Source organism: Elephantulus edwardii, unplaced genomic scaffold, assembly GCF_000299155.1.
Source record: "Elephantulus edwardii isolate Elephantulus edwardi_28Jun2011 unplaced genomic scaffold, EleEdw1.0 scaffold00124, whole genome shotgun sequence".
Lineage (NCBI taxonomy): Eukaryota > Metazoa > Chordata > Mammalia > Macroscelidea > Macroscelididae > Elephantulus > Elephantulus edwardii.
In genome coordinates this window covers 4,074,626-4,092,981 of record NW_006399874.1, presented here as the reverse complement: position 1 = coordinate 4,092,981, position 18,356 = coordinate 4,074,626, and the positions used below count along the sequence as shown (strand labels likewise).

Here is an 18,356-nt window from a genome sequence, read left to right as displayed (position 1 = left end):
CAAGAATTCTGAGGCTCCATCTGACATACTTTGGACATGTTGTAAGGAGGGACCTGTCCTTGGAGAGGGGCATCATGCTTGGGAGAGTGGAGGGACAGTTCAGAAGAGGAAGGCACTCTATGAGGTGGATTGATTCAATAACTGGAGTAATCAGGATGAGTGTGTCGGAGACAGTATGATTGGGACAGGACTGAGCAGACATTAGGGCTGTTGTACATAGGGTCACTATGAGTCACAAGCGACTCAATGGCACATAACAACAACTTATTAACGGTAGAATATTGTACTCTTGTAAGATGGTGAACTTGGTATGTGCACATTAAATCAGCCTCTATATGTAAATGTTTTCATGATGTTAGAGATCCTTGAGTGGACTCTGATTCAAAACAGTCCTGTTTACTACAGTTCAAACCCTTATGTGTCTCCTTCGTGTTAATAGCATTGTTGTAGCCACTGTTAGTCCTTCTCATAGAAGATCGTCCTTTCTTTTGTTGACCCTTTTTGGCTTTCTAAGCATTATATTCTTTACTGAGCACTGGAACTTCCTGAAAACATTCCCAGAGTGTGTAAGATGAAGTCTTACAATCTTGCTTCTAAGGAGCTCTCCGGATACATTTTTTCCAAGACAAATGTGCTTGCTATTTTCGTAGTGTATGCTATGCTTGATATTTTTGGTCATCAGCCCAATTCAAAGGTATAAGTTCTTTTTAAGTATTCCTTATTCATTGTCCATCTTTCACATGGATAGAAAGCAATTGAAAATACCAGGACTTGGGTCTGGAACACCTTAATCTTTAAACTGACATACTTGCTCTCGAACGTTTTCAAGAGATCCTTGACAGCTCACTTGTCAATACAATAATTTGTTTTATCCTTGCCTGTTGCTTCCAGTGGTTTTCATTGTGCATCCAAGTAAAATTAGATAATCTGGGTGATGAAAGTACTTTATTTCTAAGAAAAGTTAAAACTTTTAGTCCATCCACAGGCACCTCAAAAGAAAAATCAAATCCTACTGATAGACTTCTGAAGAGCTAACCATTGAAGATCTTATGGAGCAAAGTTCTACTTTAATACCTAGGGTGTCACAATGATTCCAAGTTGAATTAGCTACTGGCTAGGGGATGATTGGTGAAAGTTAAATGTACAAAACATTTCACAGTTTACAAAACTTGAAAGCCAGGTTTATGCCATAAACAATGACAAGCCATGAATTTTCAAGTGGAAAATGTAATCAAGTCACAGATCCAAGAATATCATTTGGACATCAGAAATTATAGTAAAATTAAGCAATGTAAAACTAGAGGCATGGAGAAATAGGCTGCATCTGCAGCCGTACTCAGAACTCCTCTATGCCGTTGCCTGGCATAACAGAAGATGTGTGCCACAGAGACGAGAGAGGAAGGATCGGTCATCCTTGATTGTCGAATAGGTTTTCAAGATGACTTTCAAGTGTTTAGCAAGATTGACTCTAAGAATGACTACATCGTTTTTTAAAAAGGCACTACAAAGGAAACAAAATTTGTAAGAAGAGAATTGATGAGCACTGTTGTAGAATTGTTGTTGTTTGATGCCTTTGAGTCGTAGACGACTCATAGCAACCCTATGAACGAACAGCCTGAGCACTGTTCGTACATAGAGTTTCTGGAGGCAAGCCATTTGGGAAGTGGATGCCGCTTCTGCTTCCAGGCTTGTTTTAGTCGGGAAGCTCTAGCCAACACTGTCCACCATGGGTGCCCATTGCCACGATTGGCACATCACTGTCACAGGCTTCAGCATCACAGCAACCACGAGTTACCTCTTCGGCTTGGAGTTTAAAATGCCATATGAATGTGTCAAGGGATTAAAATTATTAATATGGTTAAGGAGATTCAAAGTCAATCCTGCAGTCATCTGTATAATGGTGAGAGAAAGATTGTGGGAGACTTTGCTGCCTGTTTTAAACACATAAATATAGTGATTTTTAAAGCATACTTAACATAGAAAAAAATAAAGTCTCCGGGTGTCATAAAAGAAAATAGTGGAACGCATTCAGGATAATGCCAAGTGGCACATGGGGTTATCTAGCCTATATTTAGTCCCTAGAGTCTTGGAAATGGGATTTCAATGTTCATATGGGAAAGATACATGCTCTTTTGAGGGATAAGTTAGAAACACAGTATTTCCTGAAGTCTGGGGTACCTTCCTGGCTGTGCAAAGTCACTGGAACTGTGCCAGGCTTTGGTGTTTTTTTTTTGTGTGTGGATTAACCACACATGACTATCGTACAAACCCACAAGGTGAAATTAATGAATTTGTAACAAAATTGGTAAAATTCCAAGTTAAGAGCAAAAGGCACTCAGATTACTCATATAGATTAAGTAACGATTCTAGAACTACAAAAATTAAACCCATGAAAAATAAAACATAATATAAAATAAAATCACTTTGAAAAACAATATTCCAAGAGAAAATGGAAAAAAAGAAAACAAGGAACAACCAACCAACCAACAAAAAAGTAACGAAACAAAAAACAAAGAGAATTTGGATTATAGACATATGTTGTTGTTACATGCCATCAAGTCTGTTACAACTCATTGCAAACTTATGTCCAACAGCTCCGAAACCTGTTCTATAAATAGAATTACATAAACTTGAGGAAAAGTTGAATTTGAGGGATTATAGCTATGAAAGAAATAAAAGAATAGAACATTTGAAAGTGACGTTAAGAGAGAATAGCTAGCAGGATTTCGAGAAAGGAAAAACAACAAAACAGAAAAAGTGCATGTGAGAAAAAGATTTGAAAAACTGATGCCTCCAGTTCAGGAAGTGAAGAAAAGCATAAAATGTTCGAGATTGGCATAAAATACTCCCAGAGAAACCACATAGTGAAATATAGAGTCTTATAAACACTCCTAAGAATAGAGAAAGACTGTATGTAATTAAAGTCATAGAACCTTCTTTTATCAGCATGTGGGGCTAGACGATGTTAAAATAGTGTATTTCAAGTGCTGGGGGAGAAAGCATGCAAAATCAAATAATAAACGAGCATTCCATACCTACCTAAACTATAATTAAAAAATAAAACCATTTGATACAAAATAGTTTGCAAAATTAGTTATAAAATAGATACAATTAAGATAAAATGCCTCAAAATTAAACAAAAAAAAAAAATAGGAGTGAGTGGGATGCAAACAGGAATTGAATGTTTGGAATAGGTCTCTAGGAAAGTTAGTGACCAGAAAATCTAAAATGGGTAAAAATGTTGAATAGCAGTTAGTAGATTCTTAGTGTTACTTGTTATAAGGACCATATAATGTCACTTTTAATTCAGGAAGGAAATAATACTAGGGAAGTGTACTATTGCTAATAAGTATGAATTTTGGAATGAATTAAACTTTTAAAAATACTGATGATTGAATTCCTTAGAGTCCAATTTAACTGGTCTGGAGTATATTCTCATCATATGGCTTTCTTTACACTTCCCAGGTGATTTTGGCTAGAAAGACAGAGAAACACAGATAGCTATAGATTGTTTGAGAAAAGCCAGCATTCACAAACTGACTTTCTTACTTGCCAAAAGAGAGGGTGAACCTCTTTCTAATGACTGTGGAGGCTTTTCACTCTCAAAAACAGGGGTTTCACTTTAAAGCTGTCATTGTAGTTTGTTGTTAGGTGCTATTGGGTCGAGTACAACACAGAGACCCTATGAACAAAGAGCTGAATCCTGCTCTGTCCTGTGCCATCATTATCATGTCTGATACAAAAATATGGAATGGTCCACAGATTTGCATGATCCTCATACTGCTGAGAAGGATCAGGTGGTAAATATGTTGGCCTCTACAGGCCCAGTGACCTTTCTCACACTGTTAATCTCTGATACCATGGTGCCAAAGCAGCCCTAAACAATGTGTGAGCAGATGGACACGACTATGTTCCAATAAAACTTTATTTACAAAAGCAGTTGATGGACCAAATTTGACTTTTATATTTTTTTAAAGTACCTGTCCTTTATAATCTAATCTATAGTTATTAAAACCTAAAGCCATACTGTGGGTTCTGAGTCATAGCAGAACTCCATTGGCTTTCTCAGGTTATAAATATTAATCTGAGATTACCTAACTTTCTCCTTCAGAGAAACTGATGGGTTTGAACTGTAATGCATAACAACAACACATAACATATTATTCCACAAAAGCCCTTTAAAGTAAACTCGGGAAAAGTATTAGAGAACCATCACGCTATAATATAGAAAGCAGCTCCTTGTGTAAATGGTTCAAACATGGCTGTTCACAACCCCTATAGAAGAAAATACATACATAAAATGCAAAACGGTGTATAGACTGAGAGGCCACAGGACACCAGAGGGTGAACGTGGCTAAATGAAAATACAAATATATAGAATAAGCCTTTTAACATTAGAGATTAGCTCTCACAATTAAGAAGTTAGAATGTAAAATAGATTGGTTCCTTTGCTTCTTGTGTTTCTATTTTGTCTTTTTATCCATTCATTGTTGCATGTTTTCCTCTCTCCTCCCTCCTTTCACCCTCCCTTATGCTACTTCACGATTTACCTCTTGTTCTAGAGAGTTATCATGCATATAATGCCTAATCATATATTTTAGAAAGTTCTTCCCTTCATCTGTTCCAACACAGCATTTATTAACTACCCATTCTTTTCCTATTCTCCCCCCAAACCCCCATGTCATTCCTATTTTATAATAGCAATTTTGTGAAGTATTTGCCCATTTGCAACTGAGATATGTAAGTCAGCACAATGTCTTTTAGGCTAATCCATGTTGTGTGATGGTTTATAAGCTCTTTGTCAGTGATTGGTAATATAAAATTGTGTGAATGAATCACAGGTTTTTTAGCCATTCATTTGTTGATGAGCACTTGGCTTTCCCCCACTTCTCTTTGCCATTGTGACTAATGTAGCAATAAACATGTGTGTGCATACATCTGTCTGTCTGACTTGCAGCTCTGGTTTCTTCTCCAGTAGTGGAATTGCTAGGTCAAAGAATCTTTCTCATAAATTTGGAAAAAGAAATACCTTTCCTTCTTTTGACTGTTGATTTTGGGGTGTTTTTTTTTATGTTTAGAGGGGAAGTGTGAATGAGTGGCTGGAGCTTTTTGTTTATTTGCATCTAGATATTTTGAGTTCTTGAAAAATATACTTTATTTTACCTGCATTGAAAATATTTTTTTCTTTCCTATTCTTTCTCAAGTTATAGTCTTCAGTTATTTGATCCAATGTGACTGAAATAGTTCACTCAGCATAATATTTTCCAGTATTTTACAAGTTCATTGTTTTTCAATGTTCTGTTGTATGAATATTCTGTTGTATGAAAGTACTGTTGTTTCTTTATCCATTCAGTTGTTGTTAGGCACTTGGACTGCTTCCATCTCTTTATTAATATGAATAATGGTGTGATAAACATAGGTATGAATGTATCTTTATGTCACAGCTCTTTGGGGGATATTCCCATTATTGGGGGAGATGATTCAAATGGTATTTCCATTTCCACCTTTTTGAGGAAGCACCAGACTGCTCTTCATAGTGATTGTACCATTTTACATTCCCACCAGCAGTGAATGAGGGTTACTGTTTCTCTGCATGTTCATCACCATTTGGAGCTTGCTGTCCTGTTGAACTTTACTATTGTTGCTGGAGTGAGGTGATTATCTCTTAAGCTCAGTATTGTAATAATAAGACCAAGCTGGGGAGGCAGTGGGAAAAGAAGGGATATATAGATAAATAATGAACACTGCACTTGAATAGGTCAAAGGAACGACAATCTATAAAAAGAAAGGGCGATTTGAAACTATATATATGTATGACAATAGCTTGGAACAGGACAAGCATTACAAAGTAATTGGGGGGATGGGAAAAGGGGGAAATGTGAATGAATGAATAAAAACTATTCTCTTTGTAAACCTTCATTAAAAAGGAAAAAAAAGATATTCTTTGCTGAGTACCCTAGAGTTGGAAGTAACCCATACCTGACCATATGGTGGTTTCAGAGGCAGTTAATCATGTGGGAGGAGATTGCTCATCCTATGGGGGGAAATACAAAGAGAGATACATTAGTGATTTTGTGGATATTTCTTCTCACTTTTCTGTTGTAAACGTAGGCATAATTATCCAGTAGGAAGTTGCCATCAATAGTTGAACCATGTTGTTGTGGACTGTGTAATCAGAACTGATTAATTTTTTTCATTCTTTTGTAATATTTTCTACTAGTTTATTTACAAAACTCAAATACATTATTTTTAAGAACAAATTCTTTCCATTTCCCTCACCCCACCATCATCAAATTGTACAACCCCATGATTAATCTCCCCTCTCCCCCTACACATCCTCATCCCTCTGCTTCCACCCTTTCCCACCCCTCTTGGATCCTTATACTCTTTCTACAACAATGATTTTATACACTATTTATTCTTATGGGACTGAGTTAGTTCACTCAGCATAATGCTCTCCAGTCCCTCCCATGTTAGGTAATAATTTGCAAAATCATTGCTCCTGCGTGCTGCATACTATTGCATTTTGTGAATGTACCCTAATTTCTCAATCCATTTGTTTGTGGTTGGACATTTTGGTTATTGCTATGCTCTTGCAATGGTGAATAATGCTGTTATGAACATTGGTGTACACAATGTCAAATTACAATTGGTTGCCTGATCTAATGTGTGTGTGGTTTTTCTTTGTTTTTGTTAACAATCTCAATTTCTTGTCCCTCTGTTATGATTCTGTCAGTTGGCCCAGGGGTAGCAATCTTTGTCTTCTTGATGTTGAGATGCAATCCATATTGAAGATGTTGAGATGCAATCCATATTTCTACAGTCTTTGACCTTCTGTAGAAAACATTTTTAGTATCTTCAGGTTAGAGAGTAAGGTTGTGTCATCTGCACAATGCACGTTGTTGATGAGTCTTCTTCCAATACTGATATCACATTTTTCTTCATAAAAATGATCTGTCCCTCATACAGATTGAAAGATATGGAGAAAGGATGTGTTCCTGAAGCACTCCTTTTTGGATTTTGAATCATACCATGTTCATATGATAGCTTCCTGGTCTCAGTATAGGTATCAAAGAAGTACAATCAAGTAAACTGGCATCCCATAATTCTCAATGTTAGCTACACTTTGTTATGATTCGCACAGTAAAATGTTCAGTCTATGTAAAATATAGTTAGATATTTTTCTGATACTCTCTTCTTTCAGCCAAGATCATCTGACACTGGCAATGTCAGTGCCAATGACATTCAAAAGCTTATAGAATTGCTTATTTATTTGGATCCCCTAATATAACTTTTTTTTTTTGTATTTAGAAATTAAATTGTGTCTCCAAATCAATGAATATATATTGAATCATTGGAGAAGTCTGTATAAGTGTACACATAGATATATGGGTAGAAAAAGATATTTATCATAACATCTGTTATGAAATTCATAATGTTTTCCAGATCAATAGATGCTTAGAATCAAGGAAATATGCTAGTGTTTTTCCTCGTACATTTGTCTTCATATTTCCCCTGGAAACCACTTCTAGAGGCTAAAGAGTTCTATTTCAGGAAAACAAATCTGTTCTTGACACTACTTTATATAATAATGTGGAGCCCCTCTAAATTAAATATGGTTTCAAAGTCCATACTCTTTGGCATGGCATATCAAGGTCCTTGATATCTGAAGTATTTTATATTCTGGCTCAAAGAACTGGACTCTGGCCTTATTCTCCACCACTCTTTGCTCTCTTATGTGGACTGCCTCATTTCTGACCATGATCTATTGTTTTAATACAAATATTGCAAAATCTCTGAGGAAAATTTAATAAATTTAGATTGGTGTTGAGCTGAAAAATAGCTAAAACAGCGTTTTCTTAAAGCTTAATAATTTAAGACAGCAATGGATCACTGTTTTGCTGAAAAGGTTTGACTTTTTATATTAGAGGGAATTGCTGAAGAAGCTTATAGAAAGAACATCATTATTTGGAGCCTTTTCTGTTTGAGATGATTTATAATTACCCATGAGAGAAACAAGAGGTTGTGGCCACTTCTAGGAGTTTTTGGTGTGATTAATGTCTATATCTCCCTGAGGCCAAGCATCCAGATGGGCATAATGAGAGAAAGTTACTTATCGACATGCTCTGTCTATAGATTCCTAAGACTTGGACCCGTGACATTGGATGCATAAAATGACTTAAATAAACTGTACACCTCCCTGATATTTTCCATTTTACATATCTGTATGTTGGTATGTTGTTGTTGATTGCCGCTAAGTCAAGCATGACTTATTGCAACCCTGTGAACAAAAGGCCTGAAGCCTTTTGATAACTATCATTGTTTCTCCAAGTTCATAGTTTCCAGAGACATGTGATTTAAGATGTAGATGCCACATTTGCTTCCAAACTTGGATCAGTCTGGGAGCTCCATCAAATAATGTCCACAATTGGTAGCCCTTATGGTGTTTGGCATACCTATGGCACAGTTGTTCCATTATGGCATTTGAGACCCCAATGGCACAAGGTTCAGTGTCACAAGCAAACCCAGATTACTTCAGCACAGCAAATTGACCAGAGTATCCCTCAAGTAACCTTGGTTGCTCCTTGCTTAAAATGTGTGGTTGTTTACTAATAAAAGTTCAGACATTTAAACCCAGTAGCAGCTCCACAGCAGCTAGGTGTGGCTATCTGCTTTGGGAAGTAAATGCTTTGGGGATGCTTTCATCAAACAACAGTATAGAGCAAACTGCAATTATTATATTAAATAGACAAAATATGAGTTCAATTGAAAATCCTTTGAGTTTTCTGAGATGAAATAATGAGCAAATAATGTAAAATGAATTTTCTTTATGCTTTTTGAACTGTCTTAATCCCGTTTTAAAAAATAGCCTAGTTACTAAATGTGTATTTATACGGCTCTATGTTTTAAATTTAGGTATGTGTCTTGTGCCCTGGGCTGTCCTTATGAAGGAAACATCACACCGAAAAAAGTGACAGAAGTAAGATACATTTCTGGTCTTTATGGTTCATGGTAAAATTGTGTTTATATTTTTTTTTTAAGTAAACTAATTTCCTTACCATTTATTGCTTCAATTTTGTAAAGACTAAAGCAAGTCACGCAAATACAACTATCTTTCAAGATAAGTGATAACTTAATAATTTGATATTTAAGTGCTCATTATTGACTGCTAAGGAGCCCTCGAAACCTGTGGTATAATCAGATAGTATTGGACGTCTAACTAAAAATGCCAATGGCTCAAATTCATCAGTTACTCCATAAGAGAAAGAGACAGTCTTTTCCAATAAATGTTTATAGCCTTAAAGACCCATTAGGAGATTAGTATGAATGGAAATCAGATCAATGAGAATAGATTTTAAAATTTATTTTGAGTTTCTATTTTTTATTAATTACTGCATAAATTGAGCAACAATTTAGTCTTATTTGGATGCTCAAAAGCAAATAAGACTTCAATAATAGTGTTGCTCATGTTCTTTGTTTATGGCTTCTTTTTTTCATGTTTAGAAAATTTATTTTTAATTTATTTTAATGAAATTTTACAGAGACTTTAGATTTCTATTCATTCACAGTTGCACTTTTCTTCCTGTCCCCTCTCCCCCCGTCCCAGTTTGCTTGCCTCTTTGAAAAGTAAAAAAAAAAAATTAAAAAAAAGACAATTTCATTGTTATAAATTCCCCGCCCCCATCCACTCCACTGTGCAGCTTTTATTCTGGACTTTTGTCATGACAATAGTACCTGCATTGAAACAGATGAGGAAGAGAACTGTTTTGGAGGAATATATGTTTTTGGCTTCTTAACGTGGATAGAACATAGTAAGTTACTGAGACAGTGTGTATAGCTAAATTTTACTTTTGTTGCTCACATAACGCATTTTTATTTTTGTCATGCAAGCTGCTACACTTTTACGATTACACTCTACTTCACTAGTTCTGTTCCTTTGGGATCCAATGGTTCATTCTCTTGTCTTTCTACTTTTCTTGAGAAATTTTACAGCAACAGATTAAAATTGCTAATAAACTGCTTATAGAAATTCCACTTTTGCCTTCCTTTTCTCTAGTGTCCTAATGGTAAGGACTTATGCTGCAGACTCAAAGACATATGGTTCAAATTCACTACCTACTCCATGACAGGAAGATGGACTATATCCTCCTGTGAGATTTGTAAACTCGGAAAACCCATTGGATGATCAACTATGATTTGGTTCTGACTCAATGGGACATAACAATATTTCTTGGTGTTTGGTTAGTTTGTTTTAAATGATGCCAGTGGATAGGAAATTCTCTGTTTTTGAAACTATATTACTGCTGCTTTTGTTGTTGTGTACTGTCAAGTAGGAGCAGATCCATAGATGTCCCTCCAGTAGATTTCCAGACACAGTAATCACATGGGACCAGATTACCCATCTTTCTTCCGCTGAGAAGCTAGTACAATCAAACCTTGTGCCTTTGGTGTTGCAGCTCAGCTTCTTAACAGTAGGTCATATGAAGTCTGATGTACACACAGTGATAGGTTGTTAGAGAAGAGCAACACTGTCAGTCTAGAGACTAAGGTGTTCCTGATCCAGTCTCCACATTACTTTCTGTGCATCAAAGAGCTGGACAATAACTAAGGATGATAGAAGAAGGCATTCTTTTTGAGTTGTGGTGCTGGAGAAGAGCATTGACCATATCATGGACTGCCAGGAGAATAAACATGTCTGTTTTGAAGAGAGTGAAACCAAGCTTCTCCATGGAGGCAAGGATTTTGAAACTCTGTCTCACATACTTTGGGCAGGTGGCCTGGAGGGACCAGCTCTTGGAGAAGGACATCATGCTTGGAAAGATGGAAGGACAGGGTAGGCAAGGAAGATCCAGAGTGAGATGGATTGACTCAGTGACTGGAGAAATGGGATTAGGCCTGTCGGAGATGTTGAAATTGACTCAGAATAGGACAGAGTTCAGAGTTAATATACATAGTGTCTCTATGAGTTTCAGGTAACTTGATAGCACATAACAACAACAAGAACTAATAGATACTCAGGATACCAAAACACTGCAAATGGCATTATTAACCAATTACATTTTAGACAGGATAAGCTTTCTATTTTCCTTGAGTCATTCTTCTTCTGGAAATTTCATTGCTGAATTTTTGAATGAGAGATAGCCCAAGACTCTTACCCATTGGGGCAGATATTCTGTGGAATAATGAAGCTTAACTTTTATAGCCCTTCCTTTATTTGAAATCCTTCCAAGATTCTGCCATTAATATCTGCTCTCAATTACATATTCTGTCTTAAAAAAAAATCACAAACACCGCCCCCCCCCCAACTTGTAAAATAATGTCACTTCAGGCCGCACAGAGGCTGGAGCCCTCTTTTCCTATTCAACAGACTCTGTTTTTTCTCGTGCATTTGCCATCCCTAGATACTTGACACACAGCCTCGGACTCTGCATTCCTCCATCAGGATGTATGGATGAGGTGCTGCTGAAGAAAGTCATATGGCCAGCAGATTGTAAACATTACAATTCACGATCATCGTCGCCTTCTGTGTTATTCTACTACATTGCATGGTCAGCATCCACTCCTCTTTTCTGAAATGACTATTTTAAACTTCATTCATTCTGTTCGAGTATCTTTGCCTTCTTCTCATTTTCTCTCCTGTTCACGCTAACAAAGTCAGTTTTCTGACACGTGTACATATTTACTTCTCTTCCCTGTAAAAATAATTCTTTAATCCAACTTCCCATTATTTATCTCCATCCTTCTGCTCCTAAACTTCATAAAAATACTAGATGTTGTTGTTGCGTACTATCAAAGTGAAACCCATAGTTGACCCTCCCGTGGGTTTTCAGAGGCAGTTAATTGCATGGAAAGAGATTGCCTATCTTTCTTCCATGAACAGCTGGTGGAATCAAACCACATATCTATGGGATTGCAGTGCAGGTTCTTACCACTAGGCAACCAACGATCCCTGAAAGGACTAGATATAGAAACATATTCCATTTTCTCCTTAACCACCAGCTCCCCCTCATACTCCAAGATGATTTCTTAGCCATTCTCTCCACTGAAATCTGTCTTTATAATATTCACTACTTGTGTCACATAATGGCAGAACATGTTTGAACTCATTTTATTTGAACTCCTGACAGCAGTTGGACTGATGATGATTTCTTCTATTCTTGTACTCTTGTACCCAACATTTGTATTTTCTTGACACTGTGTTTATAATTTTATCCCAATATGTTAAATTTTTGCATATCATTCTTCATAGAAGGTTCAATTTATTCTTTTTGGCCTTTAAAGAATACTAGCATTTAATATGCAAAATGAGAATTATACTTTATCCAAGTTTCAAAAACATCCAAGTCTCCCTTCTTGGAGTATGTAATCTTTTCTTTTTTTATTTTTTTTTTTAGCTTTTAAAAATTTTTATTTTGTTGAAGATTTGCAAATAAATTTGTTTCATTCATTTATTCATGTACCTTGTCCTCGGTCCTTGCTCCTCTAATTCTCTTTGCAATGCTTGTCTTGTTCAAGTTTATTAATTATCATACAGAGAATTTCTAATCATCAATTAAAGAATACCAGCATTTAATATGCAAAATGAGAATTATACTTTATTCAAGTTTCAAAAACATCCAAGTCTCCCTTCTTGGAGTACGTAATCTTTTCTGAAATAGATATCTGATCATATTATCACTACCTCATGTTATAGTATTATCACTACTTGATGTTATAGGGAGCTTTGATGGCATCATGATAAGAAATTGTGTTGCCAACTCAAAGAACCTGGTTCAAATCCAACAGCTGCAAGGGAAAGATGGTCAGTCTCCTCCCTTGCAATTTGCTGCTTCTGAAAATCCACTGGAGGATCAGGTCTGAGTTGGTTCTGACCTGCTGGTACTTAGCAACAATAACAACTGACATTATACCATGATTTCTAATTACTGTTTTGATAACATCTTTAACTCTAATAATAAACTTGGATTAAAAGATTCACAATTCTCTGTCCAATGCTTGCCATCTCTCCATCCTTATTTCAGACTTTACTTTGCATTTTTAATATTTATTGCTTTCTTATCACATTTTTTATTTGATGATTTTTAAAAATTCCTGTGTTTTTAAAATGCATTTTATATTTTAGCCGTGTAAAACACCTGTTTTTGTACTGATATTCTTTCACACGTTTCTCACAGTCATCTTCTTTCTCCTCTTTAACAACATATGTTGTTGTTGTTGTGTTCTGTTGAGTTGGAGCTGACCACAGCTGACTCTTCTCCTGTCAAACAACTGGTAGACTCCAAACCACGTGCCTTTGGGACTGAAGAACAGTTTTTTGGCAGCAGGTGACCAGAGCTCAAAAACATATAGCCTGTTTTAAATGAAGTTGTCATTTAGGGCTTTCTTGTGTGATAGACCTGAGGTAGATTCCTGTTGCTATATACTTTCAGAATCTTATCCCTTTCTTTAAAAAGATTATTATTTTATTTTATATTTACCTATTCCTGAATGAGATTGACTAAAGTCGGTCTCTGTTTAATTCTAGGCTTGGTGGCAGTGTGAACAATGCCATTATTTAGTTCCTCATGACATCAGTTGACCTAACCTCATGTTTGGCAGTAAATTAACACTTGTTTTTGTTGTTGTTATGTGCCATTGAGTCGTTTGTGACTCATAGCAACCCTATGTATAAAAGCCCTAAATGTCATTCTATCCTGTGCCAATCTCACTGTCTCAAACACATTTATTCCCACCACTCCACTCACAGAATCGATCCATCTCACCGAGGGTCTTCCTCTCCTGCGCCATCCCTCTACTCTCCCAAACATGATGTCCCTCTCCAAGGACCAGTCCCTCCTTGCAACATGCCCAAAGTATGTCAAATGAAGCTTCAGAATCCTTGACTCCAGGAAACATTCTGGCTTCACCCTCTCCAGGACAAACCTGTTTGTTCCCCCAGCAGTCCATGGTATATTCAACACTCTTCTCCAGCACCACAAAAGAAACAAAAGAAGAATGAATATGTGACTGATGTTGTTATGTGTTGTTTTATGACAACTCTGAGCCCTGCTCTATCCTGTGCCAACTTTATTGTCTCTAACACACCCACCCCCATTACCCTGGTCTTTTAGTAAATCCATCTTATCAACTGTCTTCCTCTCCTGCGCTGTCCCTCCACCCTCCCAAGCATAATGTCACTCTCCAAGGACTGATTCCTCCTTGTAACATGCCCAAAGTGTGTCAGACAGAGCTTCAGAATCATTCAAGGTGCAGCCTGGTTTCACTCTCTCTAGGATGAACCTGTTTGTTCTTGTAGTAGTCCATGTTATGTCAATACTCTTCTCCAGCACCACAACTCAAAGGCATCAGTTCTCCTTCTATCATCCCTAGTCATTATCCAGCTTTCTGATATTAAGGTAAATATTGTAGAAAGTCATTTTCACCTTGCTCACTTGAAACTCTGAAGGACTTCAAGCATTTACTGCAGAAGGTCAAGGACTGCAGTATTCGATATGTAGTACATCTCAACATAAAGAAAAAGATTCTCACCACTGGACCAGTTGGAAGCACCATGATAGATGGAGGAGAAATTGAGATTGTTAGCAATCTCATCTTGCTTGTATCCACAGTCAACACTTTTAGCACCAGCAGCCAAGAAATAAAAAAGATGAGTTGCTTTCAGAATGTCTCCTGTTAGGACCCTCTTTTGAGGCAAAAGTACAGTGACTCCAGTCTAGAGACTAAGGTGTACCTGATCCAAACCTTAGTCCTCACAATAACTACATGCTATGCATTTGAGACCTGGACAGTGACTAAGAATGACAGAAGAATAATTGATGTCTTTGAGTTGTGCTGGAGAAGAGTATTGAACAAACCATGGACTACCAAGAAAACAAATAAGTATGTCCTGGAGAATAGGACAAATAGGTCAGTCTAGGTTGTTCCTTGGAGGCAAGTATTTTCAAACTCTGTTTTACACAATTGGAGGACATTGCCAGAAGGGACCAATTCTTGGAGAAGGACATCGTACTCCAAAGGGTGGAGTATTGGTACAGGAGAGGAAAGCCCTGCATGAGATGGATGTGTCAGAGATACTGAGATTGGCTCAAGATAGGGCACAGTTCAGAAGTATTGTTCTTAGGGTCACAATGAGTCATAGTTGACTTGACAGCATATAACAACAACAAAATGTCACTTATGCAGCAAGCACATCACTGACATCAGAATTATTTTCATTATTTTTGTATCCTAGAATTAAGGCCTAGCAAATATACTAAAAGAGAATTGCATTATTCATAAATTGCATAGTAAGAACTGAGATTTTAATGTTGTTGTGAATTGACACAGAGTCAGAACTGACTCATAAATAACCCTCCAAGCAGGTTTTCAAAGACTGTAAATTGCAAAGAAACAGATTAACCACCTTTATCCCATGGGGAACTGGTGGATTTGAACCACTTTCATTTAGCGTGGCTGTAGAACTCCTTATGCGTTAGGTCACCAGAGTTAACTCAAGACTTAAATAGATGCCCAGTATACATTATCAGTATAAGAGATGCCAAATATACATTACTAGCTTAAGCAGGGAACAAAATTTAAATGTAGGCCAATCTGATGTCAGATCTCATCTCATTGTCAGCGTATCATGCTTACTTCACATATCACATGATTCTTTGAAATTCATGTTGCTTATTCCACTCGAAAAAACCTTGAAATTTTTCTAGCCTTCACCAATAAGCAGAACTACTGCCTTCACCAGTTAGCAGAAAATTTAGACCAAGAATGACAGACAGTAAGTAGCTTTACCAAGAAATTGCAAAACTACCCAATGAGAAAACTTAAACTAGCATTGATCTCTCTTGATCCCTAACTAATTCCCCAAAATGATGTTTCTGTAGTCATGCTTTTACCAAGGTGAAGTGTGGAGAAACAGAAAGTGTCAGCAGTTAAAATTGTATTTTATGATGTTACTGTTGAACATAAACAGAGATAAGGGTATATATGTGACTCTCTAGTAAACCTAAATATTAGGAAAAGATAGTCATAATTATCTCATTGAATGGTTTATATAATGCTTCGGATTTAGTGTGGAAAGAAAAAAAACAATAACGTATGAGTTTCACACGTGTGGAACTTTTATGTAACTGATCATGGTTGTGTGTTTTACTTTGAGATAGTGTTTCTAGAGGAATGACAGGGCTCAAGTGGTTCATTCCCATTGTTTTACTTTAGCACTCCAAACCTTTCTCAACAGGTGGCTAAGAAGCTGTATGGCATGGGCTGTTATGAGATCTCTCTGGGAGACACAATTGGAGTGGGAACTCCAGGAAGCATGAAAAGAATGCTGGAAAGTGTCATGAAAGAAATCCCGCCAGGTGCTCTTGCTGTTCACTGTCATGATACCTATGGACAAGCCTTAGCAAATATCCTCACCGCCCTTCAGGTACTTTCTTTGTATTCTTTGTGTGTGTGTGTACGTATATGTGTGCCCTGTTTTTTAATATAGCATTGTTGAGTGCTTTAATAAGATAAAGTGTTATAAAATGATATTTAAACAGTGCCTGACATATGATGGGCAATTAGGGAATGTTTGTACCATGCACATATTTGTGAAAGCAACAAGTTATCTTATTACTGGGTTTTTTGATAGGCAAAAAAGAAGTCAATTTGTTCTCTTTTAAATAGTCATATTATCAAAGCTGTGCATGCTTGTTTCATTTTCTTTCAAGTGCAAAACTTAGTTAGACTAAATTATAAGGGTATTTGAAGAAGTGCAAATCACTAAGATAGTATAGGATTTTGTGGTAATAATGTAACTAATATTCCTTTTGGTAATTTGGTACTCTGATGAGAGGATTTGGTGCTGAAATACAGAATCCTGTGTTGAAGATGCTTTCCTGATGTTGGCAAGCTGATATAACCTCTGTTTCTTATAAAGTATATTGCATTAGGTGATCAAAATGAAGTAGATAGTAAAAGCTAAAAAATCTATATATTTGATTTTTTATTTACTCCTAATGGCAATTCAGTTATTTATTATGTATTTACTTAGAGAATACAGAGAGATTACCAACATTTCAAGAGTGAAAATGTTCACATTTCATTGTGAAAATATTGTTCATTTCTTTAACTCAGCCAAAAATAGAGTGATTTGATGTTCTCTGAAAACAAGATTTTGACAACTGAAGATAAGACTGTATGAAAACTTTGTGGTGAGTCTGAAAGTCAATATGTAAAGCTTCATTTTGCATTGCTCAAGTATACAACTGCTTGGCAGAAGTTAAAAAACAAAGCAAAAGTCAAGGCCCATGTGGGCTTATTTTGACTTTGCAACATATGTGCACAAATCCTCTGAAAGCAGGCAAGAAATATATTGAATCAGAAAGAAGAGAAAATACTGTCCTGTGGTCTTTTGAGTGTAGGGATTTTTACAGTGTTGTTTCTCTAAGTATTTTAGTTTCTAATACAACAGAAGAAAAAGTGCAGTGCTTCCAACAGCAGCTCTAATTTGTTAAGTATTTTTGAGCAAGTCCCCCACTCATTTATGTGTTCTTTCTTTTTTTGCATGAAAATTCTTCTATTTGATAAACACTTTGAGGCTTATAATATTTTGTTAACATAGCAATTACATACACAGCACTCTTTTGTCTATTTGCTTAACTGAACAACCTGATGTTGCTGTGATGCTGCACACTGTTCCACAGTCTTGTCAAATACCATAATGTTTACCCACCATGTAGTGTTTGGATGTGCTTCTAGAGTGATTTATGGTGGAAAGCAGGAGTGGCATCCACTTCCTAAAACTAAATGTCTCTGGAAACTCTACAAATGCTCTAAACTCTTTAAATGTACTGAAATGATAGTAGTTATAGAACAGAGTTCTGTACAGAAATTATGTTAGTCATAGAACAGAGTTTAGATCTTTTGTGCAAAACTTACTCTCAGTCATATTCACCGTGATAAAACTTCACCACTGCTAAGTAAAACTAGTGCTGTTTTTTTGTCTTGTTTTGTCTTGTTTTTTCTTCCACTTTGTATGTCACTCTTTGTCAATGTGAAGTATGAAGTAACCTGGGTTTCTGTGATGTCATTGGGGTATCAAATACCAGAATTGCTTCCCAATATGGACAATGTTTGGTGGAGCTACCAGATGTAAAGGAGGTTTGGAAGCAGGAGTGGCATTCACTTCCTAAATCACATGCCTCTGGAAACTCTATGAACTCTATGGACTTGGTGAAATGATGACAGTTACGGAAAGAAAGACATTAGGTCTTTTGTTCATAGAGTTGCTATGAGTCATGCTCAACTCAATGGCAATCAATAACAACATGTATGTGTGTGTGTACATATATATGTGTGTGTATATCTATATCTAT

General features: G+C 36.5%; 1 protein-coding gene across 2 annotated transcripts in view; it reads left to right on the top strand.

Moving 5' to 3' along the window:
• HMGCLL1 (3-hydroxymethyl-3-methylglutaryl-CoA lyase-like 1) overlaps positions 1-18,356 on the top strand; it is a 257,324-nt gene that overhangs the window by 148,463 nt on the left and 90,505 nt on the right. For both annotated transcript variants that reach the window (XM_006893139.1, XM_006893138.1), the window contains 2 exons: positions 8,917-8,980; positions 16,235-16,423. In XM_006893139.1, the coding sequence (XP_006893201.1) occupies positions 8,917-8,980; positions 16,235-16,423 (253 nt within the window). The remainder of the gene's footprint in view (positions 1-8,916; positions 8,981-16,234; positions 16,424-18,356) is intronic.